This window comes from Gasterosteus aculeatus, chromosome 12 (assembly GCF_964276395.1).
Source record: "Gasterosteus aculeatus chromosome 12, fGasAcu3.hap1.1, whole genome shotgun sequence".
Taxonomy (NCBI): domain Eukaryota; kingdom Metazoa; phylum Chordata; class Actinopteri; order Perciformes; family Gasterosteidae; genus Gasterosteus; species Gasterosteus aculeatus.
In genome coordinates, this window is record NC_135700.1 from 11,077,396 (window position 1) to 11,091,218 (window position 13,823).

Below are 13,823 nucleotides of genomic sequence, written 5' to 3' on the forward strand. Positions count from 1 at the left end.
CAGTAGAAACAAGCACAGTAATCCAGCCGAGGCGATGTGGCGAAGCCACACATAGATTATGATGTTATTAAGGGTTAATGATCTCAAATCTCCATCTGCCTTTTTCTTATATGCCGTTAGGGATTAGGAGACAAGGAGAGTTTTTGGAAGGAGCATTAGTGGCGGATTTCTTTTCACCAGTCAATTCCAGAGCTAACTGTTTGTTTTCATACCTGGGCTTAGCTGTCAATCTGCAGGAACGAAGAAGGAGGTAGATGAAATCTTAGAGCAAGAAAGGGAGGCCGGCTGGAAGGTTTCCAAACCACAGAAAGTAGCAGATAATAGGAGGCACGGTGGAAGGAGGAGTGCAAGAGGTAGAGACAGAAAAAAAGACACCTACATTTGGCATTTATATCATAGCGCATTTTTTCTTCTTCAAAACAATCTTTAAAACAGTCCCTATTCTTCAGATGATTGAGGAAACTTGCAATCATTACTTCTCTATTCTTATATGACGGCTACGGTGTGTGTGTGTGTGTGTGTGTGTGTGTGTGTGTGTGCGTGTGCATGTGCAAACTGTACATTATAAACATGTCAAATGCATATAAATATAGCGCACAGTGGCCTACGCAGATAAGGCTGCCCTCGGTTTCATGCTTGCTATGTGCAGGTTCTTTGAGCCTCGTACTGAACGTAGCTGTTTAAGTTTCCCTGCTGAGTGCCAGTTTCCCGGACCCCTGTTGGGAGAAAAAAAAGAGCAAAATAATCAAGCTTTTTATTCAGACTGAAGAAAATATGTAGTTACTAAATTGGAACACAAGCTGTATTCATTCTCTTGGAATTTGCAAATATTTATTTATTTTTTCAATTTAAACAAGCAAAGCTTAACATGTACACTAGCGTTGAAATGGCGGTTGGAATTGTGAAGCAGAGAAATCGGGGCTCTTGCACAGTCAGAATCAATTTAAGAATGGCGTCGACATGACAGTGGTGGAGTGCACACAGGCAGTCCTGTGGTCGGCAGATAAGTGGAAGCTCTTTAGGAGGAGAACGCGGGGCAGTCCGGGCGGGCAGCTGAGACTGATTTGATGCTGGCCCTACCTGTGCTGGCTTTACTCCCGAGCAGACAGAAAGGAGTCTACTGTGTGAACACAGAGCCCATATTGTTCAGCCGTGGGTGCTTCAAAACACGATTATTCACTTTAAAATGTTACTTTATTCCTAATGGCTTCCATAAAGTGAGGTTTTGATACCATTAGAGATGCAAAGCAACATTTGCCGGGGACACTGACTTGCATAGCTTTAGAAAAGAGTTGTAAAATAATGCGCATTCTAACAACACACACCGCGTACACATGTTATGTATATTATGTGCACCAAACGTAAAAGGAATTTCACACAAATGGCACAAAACATTATCTGTCCAGTTGCTTGAGTCAAAAATGCCCCAGTTAGCATTTTTTCCCCCCACAACGCTTCAGTCATCTATTTGCCCTGTGCACTCAGGTGAAATATGAGCCACAGTAAATCATTATTCTTCAGGCCACATTTGCCAGATGAATGTACGAGAGTGTTGGACTGTGTGTTTTTCTCCTCTAATGAATTGAGGAATTTAGCTTGTGGCAGTGGAGGTAAAATAGGAAGTGCTGTGTGCGTGTGTGTCAGTGTGCGTGTGTGTGCGTGATATAGGGATGGAGTTCTCTGTTTGTATTTTAGGTTATACTCCAGTGGTTGGTCATGGTTTGTTTAACTAATGGCTTTTAAAGTTGTGTGATTCTTTTCATGGATACTAGCATAATACTCCTGTTTTCATTTGAGGAGAATATAAAACATTTACAAAGCTGACAATAACACACCTGTCTTTTATAAAGGGACACCACAAAAATATTGCTCAGCTTTCCCGTAGCAAAACAGATCATGATGGTCTTTTTTGTCATTGCATGTTAAAGGGTTGACCTAAGTTAATTCTAAGGATGTAATTTAATACATCAAACAGATATAAATAGATAATATACTTTGATCAGTTGCAAACATGATGAATTAGAGGGATCTTCTAAAAAGTGAACGCAAGACAAAGGAGGCTTTTAGATATTTTTTTCTCATCTTATAACTAACTTTATTTTCTCAATTATTTTCATTTTTCCAGCAATAACTTTGTAGTCTTCACAATAGCTGTTCGCCTGCAATGTTCAGGGGGCAGGAACAACTTGGCACAAAGCAAGACTCCAAACAACTTGCAGATCATTTCCGCTTGACGAAACGTGACTTTTAGCATTTGCGTCCTTGTGCCGGTGAAATAAAATGCAGGGTCAGTCAATGACTTTTATTGGTCGTCTTTCTGAGCATACCCCAAAAATATTTTTGAAAAGGAGGGAATTAAATTTGAATGTGTAAAAAAAATGATGATTGTAACCTGCTACTAATTAGTGCGTGTGAGGGAGGTATCATACAATTGGAAACTGATAGTTCTTGAATTAACTGCTATCAGATTCATTTTGTTTGTCTAATGATTCAAAAAACCTTCATGCCCTCAAGGACACAAGCAGGAGTCTGCTGCCATTTGCTCTTGTTTAAAAATACAGTTATTAGTTACTGTTGCATTGAAAAGAAATAAACACGTTCTTGATTTGTTTTCACGATAAACATTATACGTATAAACAAAGTAAAAAGTGATCATATACACGTAATGGTTTGGCTTCTTCTTTGATTCAAATTTCTATTATTTCATGCTTTTTATATCTCACTTTAAAAAGTTTTACCTACGAGTTTTGTTTGCCGCTATTGCTCGCTAATTTAAACCTTTTCTTTACATATATTTCTCTTATTTTTTCCATTCTTCTTTAAGTATCAGCTGCCTAGGTAAGACCAAGGACTACCTTCTCTTTGAAAAGAGTAAGGTAACATCTAGTTCCTAAACCAAACCATAAACCGGAGCCTGTATCACCGTCTTACAGGCTTCAAGCACTTTTGGATGAGAGAAACCTTGACCACCATTCTATTTGAGAGGGACGGGGGTCAGACTCACCCCCACAAAAACCGTGAGCGATGAATAGAAGGATTGAGACGAACTTGGTTTTCTCTTAATCTTTGCTAAATGCTTTCTTGCATAAATGCAACACCCTGCATGGTGCCAGGATGCCTAGTTTGCTGCGATATATATCATTGATTTCTAAAGAATGATCCATTGAAATTACTGAAAGACCAGAAGAAAAGTTTTCTTTTTATTCCTACTGAGGGTCACTTTTATTCCTTGTGGAGTAATATGTTCAGGTCGAGCCTCTGTCTTGGCTTTGGTGAAGTACCCTGTCCAGTGTCATAGGTAGACGCTGAAGTGCTGTAGCTTTTGACATTTGCATAATAATAATGAAGAGTGAGGCTTCCACCATTATGAAAACATGTTAGTCTCCTTCGGTGTGAACAGCACACTGATGAACAGCAAAATCCCAGAAGTTGAAGTGTATTTTTTATGAATAATCACGCCAATCAGTTTCAGACCTTTCAGTTATTTTGATTCTATAAGACAGTCTTAAAAATGATATTTTTCTCATACAGTTAGGCAGTTTTAGTGCGACCCACGCACACGGGGAGAACATGCGGACTCCACGCCGCCCTCGGCCTTCATGTTCAGACCATGTAGGAGCGCTCGGGACTGAGCGTCATTGTTGCCACTGGATGACATGTTCTTGTGAGTCATTGCTCATGCTTGTTAGCGAGGTTTTATTGGCATGATTAATTGCTTTTGTATCATGGCGGGGGCAGCAAGCCAGGTGAAACGTATTATATTGTGTTGTAAGGCACAACGCCATATATATGGTGTCAATGAGACACCCGGCTTTATAGCACTGCAAAAGGAAAACATAGAACGAGCTCATTACAAAATGTTTTAGTAAGATTTGCTTGCGTTTCATGCTTTTGTTGAGTTTTATGGGGTTTAAGAAAGACCTGTTGGCCGAAAACCTTTCTATTTTGAACCAACGGATGCCATTTGCTGTAACTCAATTGGCTCTTTGAGTTTTTCCCCTGAAAGAATGGACAAAGAGTCAGATGACCGCGGAGTTCAGACACGTGTGCATTTACTCAGAGGCGTGTACCTTTCATCGATTGGAACCGCACGCAACACACATGTGTACCTGCTCCTGTCTACATTCACACACACTTTAGGAGAGAACCAGAGAAGCACTAAAAGCATTCAACTTAATGTCGGCCTATATCTACGGCTTGTTACAATCGTGGCATTTAGACGAGTCTTAATTTACTTAGGGCGGGTTCGCAGCATATGGAGGCCTCCACAATAGCTGACTGATAGAGACACAAAGAAATTGCAGTCCTCTGGCATTAAAAAACTTAATTCAGATCTGGTCATAATGGCTCAGCTGTCTTAACCAAAGGAAGGGAAGAGAATAGGGGGCCTTGTGATTTTCCCCCTTTTCACCCTCGCCCTCCCTCGCTTTTCTTCTTTTTTTGTGCCTGAATCTTTTATCTGTGTTATTCACTCGGGACTCTTCAAAGTAACAAGCCTCCTTCTTTTTCCCCGGTACTGGACTTGGAACCCAAATTAGAGACTGCTTGATTAGAGCAGAGAAGAGGGAGCCAAGAGCGAGGGAGATGTGGGTATTGGACAGAACAAATCGCACCCCTACAAAGTGCCTTTTATCCAAAGACCCCAAGGCTTAAATACCCCCATCCCTCCCCAAGCAACCATGGCTCTGCTTGTTTCCCTCTTATCATTTATTTAGTCACCCGTCGCTGATGTTTTCTGCCCTACTTTGGACGTTTAAAAGAGACAGAAATCTCAAAAGGTAAACGCTGAAAGCACTGAAAGTGAACAACACAGCTTTACCGTCTCCTCCTCCTATGTGCCAGTCTGGCGTCTGTCGAGTGAACAGGGGCCCCGAGAAAAAAACAAAACAAAAAAAAAACAAGTAAAGTGCCAGCATAACCTGACCGCTTACTGCTGAGGTCCTCTCCTCAAGTCAGGCTGGTATTGTCTTACTCGGCTTCAGTCGTCCAACAGGGAAGATGTCACAACATGTTAGGTCTGAGCCGACAGCCGGGGGTTTATGCAGAGCCAAGGCATCTCCGGGCCGTCTGTCTGCCATCGCCAGCTCAATGTGAGGAGACACGTTAACAGGCAGACCGCTGCCCCGCCGCTGTTAAAAGCCATGCAATATGCAGGAAAGGGCCTCTTTTGTCAGCAGGTTGGTCAGACGCAGACCACAACTCTCCTCTTCTACACCACCCAATAAAAGTTTTATTTGCATTTTAAAGCTGATCCATAATTTAAAGCAGGAAGAAAGAGATTTTTACACTACCCAGCCAACAAAAAACATGTGTGTCTGATTTTCAAAAGCCTAGAAAGGGAAATGTTTTCACAATGCTTTATTTAAACATTGGCAGCATTCACCAATACTCTGAATGATACTTATTGACGTTCCAGCGTTTTAGTAGGAAATACAGTCTTAACAATGTGTTCAATTATTAGGATTACGTTTTGCAAAGGGGAAAGGCCCAAATAGCAGCGCAGAAGGCAGTTTAGACTTCCCAAGGTTTTGCTCAACAAAACAATGGGCTCTCTTAGTATTCTTTTGGTGTCTGGACAGAACTGAGCTCTCCACACTCTGTGGACCCCGGCACCAGTACCACTGCCCATCCATGCACACAAACATGTATGTGCTGTCCATCAACATGTGACCGCAGGCATTATTGAGTCCAGGTGTTTGTTTCCCAACTCAAGGTCATCAAGGCCTTGAGGTAGGAAGGCGGTCGTCTTCATCTGTATTATTATTTTCGTCAGTTTCGTTGTTGTCCTTCTTCTCCTCTAGTCCCTCCCACCTCCCCAGCCGGGTATTGGTAGCAATATGTATCTCTCTAGTGACCTGTGCGGCAGGTTCTTCGTGGACAAAGCAAAAGGTCAACAACAACAATTGGTGCTGAATGTATCAATTCTACAGCTAAGCCATTGACAACGAGTGTAGTCGGGTGAATAAGAAGTCAATTCAGGCCTTGGAAGCTGCATGGACGCCCAATGAATAGCTGCTTTTAGGTGTTTTTTTTTTTTCTCGTTCGTAGGATAAATTGAGAATTGCAGCTCTCTTCCAATGCAGCAGGCAGCGGAGGCAGAGCGAGGCGAGCCGAGGTACAGACGAGCCTGCCAGTAAATTGCCCTGAATGGGATCTGGAGGTTGACAAGCCCTATTAAGACAAACTGCTTTCCTCATCGGAGAGATAAAATAAATCAGGTGTTTAGTCAAATTAAAATAGTTTGAGTGGAGAGGGCCCCTGGGAGCTCTCGGAGAAACTCAAGACAGATGTGGCCAGACACGAGAGGAAGACACCCAGGAAAGAATTCAGCTCCTGCTGGCCCCGGGCCAGACTTCGCTGTACACTTGTCTCGATCTCTATGCTTTTATCCTTCGCTCTCCATTCCCGCTGTCCTTCTCTCTCTCTCTCTCTCTCTCTCTCTCTCTCTCTCTCTGTCTCTTCTGTCGGTTTTCCCCCCGTCCCTTCTTTCCCTGTGTTCTACAGGATCAGCTTGTCACACACACAAGTCCAGTGGGAGGAGAGTGAGTTACTGTCTAGCCTCTCACTGGCAATTATGTTGGCGGTGTAAGTCAATGGTAGGATCACTTAGCATTGATTAGGCGGAGCGAGAGAGCAGTGCAGCGGAGCTGCTCTATCTATCACACACAGTGCGGACATGTGCCTCCAGAGAGAGAAACAAGCCTGTTGGTCTGTCATTGCTTTGCTTTTTTGAGTATGCATTCAGTAGCTGCACAGATAATTGAATTGATAGTGTATTGTTCACTTTTCCCTTAACATGTTTGTTGCAGTTATTGACAGGTTTGAACAAACCTTTCATTCTTCTGTCAGGAGTTACTCCTCTAATGGGTTGTTGGAAGGGCCGTATAAAGAACTACTTTTGTAGTTCTGAGGCCAACACTAACTCTCAACACTTTCTTTATATTCCCCCCTGGTAGTCTGACATAAGCTGCCACCTCAGTTTGACAGCTCCCTGCTGCTCTTTGTCTACATGGCGGGAACAATTCCTTCCCTTTCTTCCCGTGAATGCTGTGAACACTAGCTACAGTAAATAGATAACTCCAGGCTTCGTGTGACCTTAACAGTTTCTAGTGAATTCACTGCAGTTGGTTGCTGCCTGTGTGGTTTTCTTTGTGCGGTATATTGTGCACTGTACTATAGCACAATATGATGATCGGCATGTGCAGCATTAGTTTATTTTGACCAAAGACCTTCTGCAGGTAATTTCTTTTTCTTTCCTTTTTTTTTTTTAGGTACGAAAGCATTCACCCCAGTTGTTTAGGCCACTACGAGACCTTTTGCGTACTTTTTTTTACCTTCTTTCCTTTTTTTCCTTCTTTCTGGACCACATACCACAGCCCCTATATCTATGCATATGACTCAGGATCTCCACCTTGTGTTTGCTGATCCTTTCCACTCCCAACGTTGCTCTCGCTCTTTCCTCCCCGGCTAGGTACTCCAGAGAGCCTGGCAGAAAAGGAACAGCAGCTCTCCACAATGATCAGCCAGCTGATCAGCCTGCGAGAGCAGCTACTGGCTGCCCACGACGAACAGAAGAAGCTGGCCGCCTCGCAGATGGAGAAACAGAGGCAGCAAATGGAGCTGGCTCGTCAGCAGCAGGAGCAGGTAACTGCAGACCCACACATTCTCTGTCTCGTTTCGAAATAGTCGTCCTTTTCGTTTTCTCTCTGTCTTTCTGGAGGCCTGTCTACTTAATCCCCACATTTCTCCACGTTGTGTCTATAACAAACCCCATTAAATACATTTTTTAACAAATTGTCACGTAACTCTCTGACTGAAATGTTAATAAAATCATACTACTCCGTAGGAATTTGGAGGAATACGTGATTTAAGAGATTTTTTTTACATTCTATATATTTATATTTCGGTCATGCTCTCTCGCTCACATTTATGCTGCGTGGTAAAAGAATGTTATTATGACTTGTACTAACAAATGCGAGGGAATGTGCCAATTAAACGTTAAATTAAACATGGAAGTCCTCTATATCGTATAAATCGACTCCTATTAGAACAAACCTGGCATTGGATTTGCTGCACAAATCAGGCCAATGAGCCATATTGTACAAATCAGCAAATTAGCAGAGGCCATGAAGTGTGTTAATGTCTGGGAAGAAATAAGGACACAAACTATCCACACGGGCGACACTTTTATTATCACCAGCCCCCCTAATGGCTATAAGTCAATTATCAGCGAGGAGTTCACTCAGAGTTTTCCCCACACACTCTCAGAGCCTCCTGTGGTAAATGAAGAGACGTATGGACCGTATACCTTGGAGTAATGCATTTGGTCATAGTACACTAATAATACATTAAGACTATTGATTTCTTTTTCAATCAATGATGTTCATTTGCAAACTACACTCAACTGTAGGCTTTGTGAACATTGCAACATAAATGAACAGTCATATAAGATATGTTATTTTAAAATGGAAGAATATTAATAAAATGGATAAGGGGGGGGGGGGGGGGGGGGGGGGGGGGAGGAAAGGGGGAGAGAGGGATCCCGCTGAGAGCCAGAATGTCATCAAGCCATCAAGATACAACACAGTAATTAACTGTTGACACTCGTGAGGGAACCAGCACAAATTAATCTTGACACATTTGCAGGCGACCGATATCTTACAGTAATTATATTTAAAAATGAAAATTAAATGACACTTAAAACTAGGTTGTCATTCTCAATGGAGTGAGCATGTAGAGCAGGGAATGTCGGGATTAGAGGGATTGTGGTGAGGCTACCCGTCACTCAGTGGCCGCAAGGACGCCTGTCAGCCGTTCACTGCCTGAACCGGTTATCACCATCACACACACGGCCGTCCGTCCCGTAAATCATTTATTCCTTTTTTTTTACCACGAACGTTGACTCTGCAGTTCAGCACTTGTTGTTTTATTTTCATCAGGAAATCAGATTTTTTTGTTTGTCAATGAAAATAAATTCAATAATATTCTACCATATTATTAATCTGCGGCTTCATCCCCTTTGATTATTTTCAATGTAAACACTATTTATTTTATATTTATTATATCTGCTGTTGTAGCACAACAATTGCTATGTATACAATGTCTAGAAAATGAGCAATATATCATATAATTGTAGTTCATTATCCTCTGTAATTCTTAACCACCCTTTACTTCTCTTTCCAACCAGATTGCGAGACAGCAGCAGCAGCTTCTGCAGCAGCAGCACAAAATCAACCTCCTCCAGCAACAGATCCAGGTCAGTAAACGTGTTTCTGTTGGCCTGCTAACACTTACATCTCTTACTTCTTTCTGCGCTGATTACACCTCTCTCTAATTGGTGCCCCACCGCTGTCACAGCAAACCACATATCTGGATTTAATGGCACGGATCAATAGAATTAGAGATTAAAGTAAATATCATTGCTAACTTCTGTTAGCCTCTCCTTCTAATCTTTAAGAAAATGTTTCATCTTTTTATCTTTAATTTTTGTGTCACACTAACATTCATCTATCATCAAATGTTAATTGCCTGTTGGTAATTTGGGAGGGCTTTAAAATATGGAGGAGGATAATTAGCACATCTTAACGAACAAAAAAATAAAAAGGGGAGGAGGGGAGTGGTGGGGTGGAGGGGGGGGGGGGGGGCAGCAGCTAATGAGTCCTGGTGATGAAGAGGAGCCTGGAGGTGGTGGGGACATGAAAGAGGCTGGTAAATGCCTCTGAAGCAAGTCGGCCCCAGAAGGGCAACGCGGCGTGCGTTCACAAGTCACAGTGCTGAAACTTACATTGTCGTTGTGCTGCGTGACATCCTCGTACCTCTTCCTCGTAAAGTTACTTTACATTTTGACCCATGCATCTCATGCCAGAATCTATCATCCTCATTTGAGTGGGTGTGCCTAATCGTGTGATACAGTACATAGTGGTGTAATGAAAGACCACCCAAACAGCACATAGCAGGACATGGTCAGACAGTCCAGGGTTTTCCAGAGCTGTTCGCTGGCAGCGGTCAAGGCTGTGAGCCTTACTACCCGCGCGCAGCTAACGTTATCCTGCCGGGTGTGCTTTGTGTCAGGCACATCCTTCCCCCGTCCACCTCCTCCTCCACTGCTTGTTATTCTAACGGACAACTCCCCGTCTTGTTCTTTCATTTTCTTGCCATAAATTGTTCCCACCAGCACCTTTCAGCGCTCCATTGATGAGATACTGTTTTTTTTCTCTTTTCTTCTAAAATGCGATTTCTACCCATGGAGGTTGTTCTCGTGATACACTGAGGCAAAACAAACTTCTGCTTTCAAATATCAGTTAGTGGAGATACTGCCAGGACATCAACATGCCTCTTCCAAGAGCTCTTTGCAAGGGAAAGGCCATACGGTCAATATGTTCTTGTGAAGGCACACGTCTGGACCTTGTACTTCAGCAGTGGACAGTCTATTAGAAATTCCACTGGAGAGAAGCACAGAGCACGACACTCTGTCTAGAAAACACTCTAAAATGAAGTACTTTATACACTACTGAGGGACTAGCATGCTCATATTATGGATGGCCCTTCACTTATGCCCATTGAGCATGAGGGCACAGTCCTAATGCATCTCACTTTTAAAGGCCCTTGCTTTCATCACAAAGTTAAAAGAAAATGATACCTGAAGATTCTCCTTGATGCATAGATTTGAGAGGGGGTGGGGGGGTTGAGTGTGCATTGGAATGTACTTCTAAATATCAATTTCAAACACTTGAAAAGAGGGTAGAGAGTAGAGTCTTTTTCTTGTAGGGCCCAGTTAGTGAGCCACAGATCTTCCCTGATGAAAAATAAAAAGCCACATCCACAATTAAACCAAAGAGTCCCATCCGCCTTTGCTGTCTCCTCGAAGCAGACAGAACACCTACTAAGAACACAGGAGCCACGCTAAATATTTCAAATGAGCTTGATCGTGCAAACTTGTTTATCAGCAGGTCCTTCAAAGCAGAATATGTTCTTTCTCCCTAACCTAGTTCCTCCCAAGTCAGAGGAGGAAAGACAGTAAACAAGAGGGTCAAAGTTAGTCAAGCATTTTGCCACTGTCTCTTAAAAATGCCCTGTAAATTTTAACATATAACAGCTTTGACTTAATTAGTTTTGTCAACACGCCTCCGGCCTGCGTGTCACAGACTTTTAGTAAAGTGAGAAGCAGCGTTGAGGGATTGAGTTACTGTGCTGTTAGAACGCAGACCTCAAACTTTATTGGAGACCCCACCGGCCTTCAAAGTCCTTCTGTTCTGGATTCAGGAAGAAAGTCAAGAGAGAGCCTATAAGCTCAGGTCCTTTATTGATAATGTAGCTGATCGTCAGTGGAATTGTCCAATGCCCACACAATGAAACCACGGGGACTGTTGTTGGCATGTTATATGGTTTCTTTCAAGGGGCTTGTGCATGTGGATTGAAGGAATTTCTTAAGGAGTGTGTAGCTACGGAGGTCTGGACGGAGGCAGAATGCAGTTTAATCAAGTTTTCCCTTTGAATAGCCATCTCTCTTTTTATCCTCTCCCTACAAGTGAGGGATAGAGATTTAGTCTTTGTCCTTCGGGATTACAATGTCACTTGTTTTAAGATAACAGATGATTGCAGTTTTAGAGGCTTATCAAAAGTTAAAGCTTCAAGGCTTTGTGTGTTTTCCGTCAGCTTGTTTGTATTCCTCATCGTGGAAATCATCTTGGCACTAATTCAATAGCAGGATGAGATTAACTCTTGATTTAGTTGAAACGCCACCAAGACACATGTGACAAATAAACATATATATATTAGCAGCGAGCTGGTTTATCTCAGAAGTTTCTTAAGGCTCTGAGTCTGTGTACGGACTGGGAGATTACCAATAGATTAAGAAATAATGAGCACGCTTTTCTGTTCTTCCCTCAGCCACACTGGGCATTATTTCAGTCTCCTCCTCATTGCTTTCAGTTTCTTAGTCACTCCCACTTTCTCCTGCTCCAAATAGATGAGCGGTCGCAGCAGCTGAGCAGCTAAATGGCAGCATGTTGATCATCAGAGTGTTCACCGCGTTGACTGGCATTTTCTTTCATTTCCTCGTCACAGTGCATCAGTTAAAGGCAACAGAAATGGTGCCGAGGACTGAGAAGTGACACAGGGCAGAATAGTATTTTTTAAATTCTCTGTGGTCACAAAATGAAATAAAATGCCCTGATGAGATGTTGAGCTCGATGTAACTCAAGTGATCGGAGTGTCCATAGTCATGCACTGAGCACCCATCTCCTCATTTCTCACACTTTAATGACCACGGTTTATACACTCGTCAAGGACGGCTCTGTTAATGCACAAACCATGGTTTGTCCCTCACACGCTCATACGCGGGACCGACCCACGCATTGATACACACATCAAGAGAATGAATATTGGAGGAAAGGTCTGGGTCAACTTTATCTTCACTCAGCTCTGCTCGCCTGATGAAAGAGCGTGACAATTTAAATCTAAATCATTTAATTTAACATGTTAATTCAATAGAAATGCCATGATACAATGCCGTCATCTGCGACTGTGAGATCCAGGGTGTAAGAGATGGTGCATTTCTATGGGCGCCATTGTAAACCCTGCTTTTGAAAACTTAAATGATCTGTTCATCAAGCGGGTCTATTTATTCCCCTTTAACCTTTCGTTCTCTTTTCATACATGGCCGATGGCGGTATGAACAGTACACATTATCTGTGGCCCTTCATCATACCTTTGGTCCAAAAGAACACATTTTGTCCACCGCATACTTCAAAGTCTTCCAGGCTTCAGAAAAAATATGTCTTTTGTGGTGTTAAAATTCTAAAGGGTTTGAAAAAAAAGCTTATATCCAAAGGCACCAGTATTTAGCTCCCCAGCTATAAAGGCGGACAATCCCAGCAGTGGATCTGGAGGCATATGTTTTGAGATGTGACACAGGATCCGGAGCCTGAAGTGATTACAGATTTAATAATATAAACATAAGTAAAGGTAAATAGATACCTAGACTAGACTACTTCTGTTTCAGTACAGAAAAAGACACATTTCCGTCTGTTACAAACTAACCGCATGATTCACAGGAAGGTTTTGTTAAAGAATCGTCTTTGTTAACAGGCTGTAGAGCCTGCCGACTTAAACACACTGGGTTTTTAATGGTGGCTGTTGCTTTAGTTTGCATCAAAAGTCAATGTACGGTCTTACTCACTGAGATGCAGATGACCCCTAATAATTGGCCTGTATCAAACTGTACTATCTGTTTCCATGCAAACCCCACACAGCCTGATTATTCTACTCTATGTTCCGCAGCAGACTAGTTACAATTTCTTTTAGCTATGTATTAAACGTCTCTATGCTGATCAAATATTTTTCTTACCAGCTCTCCCAGCATGAACAAAAATAATTCTGTCAAATTGGTGTTTGGCCTGTATGGTAAATTGGCTTTTAGTAATACCGTTCTGTAATCACTTCTTTGTTATGAAAAAATGGAATATGCATGCTATCCAATCCAATGCAGTAATTTAATGCATTGGTTCTGTTTGGTTACCAATTTAGAGAAGCAAAGAATCCAAAACTAACATTATGGTAAATATATTAAATCAATCAGATGAGTTTAAATAAACACAGAGCTGTATGGTAATTGCTCAAAGATAATAGCACTAATTTATGTTTTCTCAGATGCTTTTGTTGTTTCCCCGGCACAAATGATTTTCTCAGTGTGAGACTCTTATTAATGCGCTGGCAAAAAAAAAAGAAAAGGCTGAAAAATAGACATTGTTAAAGAGAATGTCTAAGTCCCCTAATTAGCACAGCCAGATTGGAACTGTTAGCATGATAATAAGAGAATAATA

At 42.1% G+C, this 13,823-nt stretch overlaps 1 protein-coding gene across 7 annotated transcripts in view; it reads left to right on the forward strand.

Moving 5' to 3' along the window:
• The window catches only part of sox6 (SRY-box transcription factor 6), a 120,415-nt gene that overhangs the window by 62,466 nt on the left and 44,126 nt on the right, over positions 1-13,823 (forward strand). For all 7 annotated transcript variants that reach the window (XM_040203521.2, XM_078085209.1, XM_078085210.1 and 4 more), the window contains 2 exons: positions 7,472-7,644; positions 9,188-9,256. In XM_040203521.2, the coding sequence (XP_040059455.1) occupies positions 7,472-7,644; positions 9,188-9,256 (242 nt within the window). The remainder of the gene's footprint in view (positions 1-7,471; positions 7,645-9,187; positions 9,257-13,823) is intronic.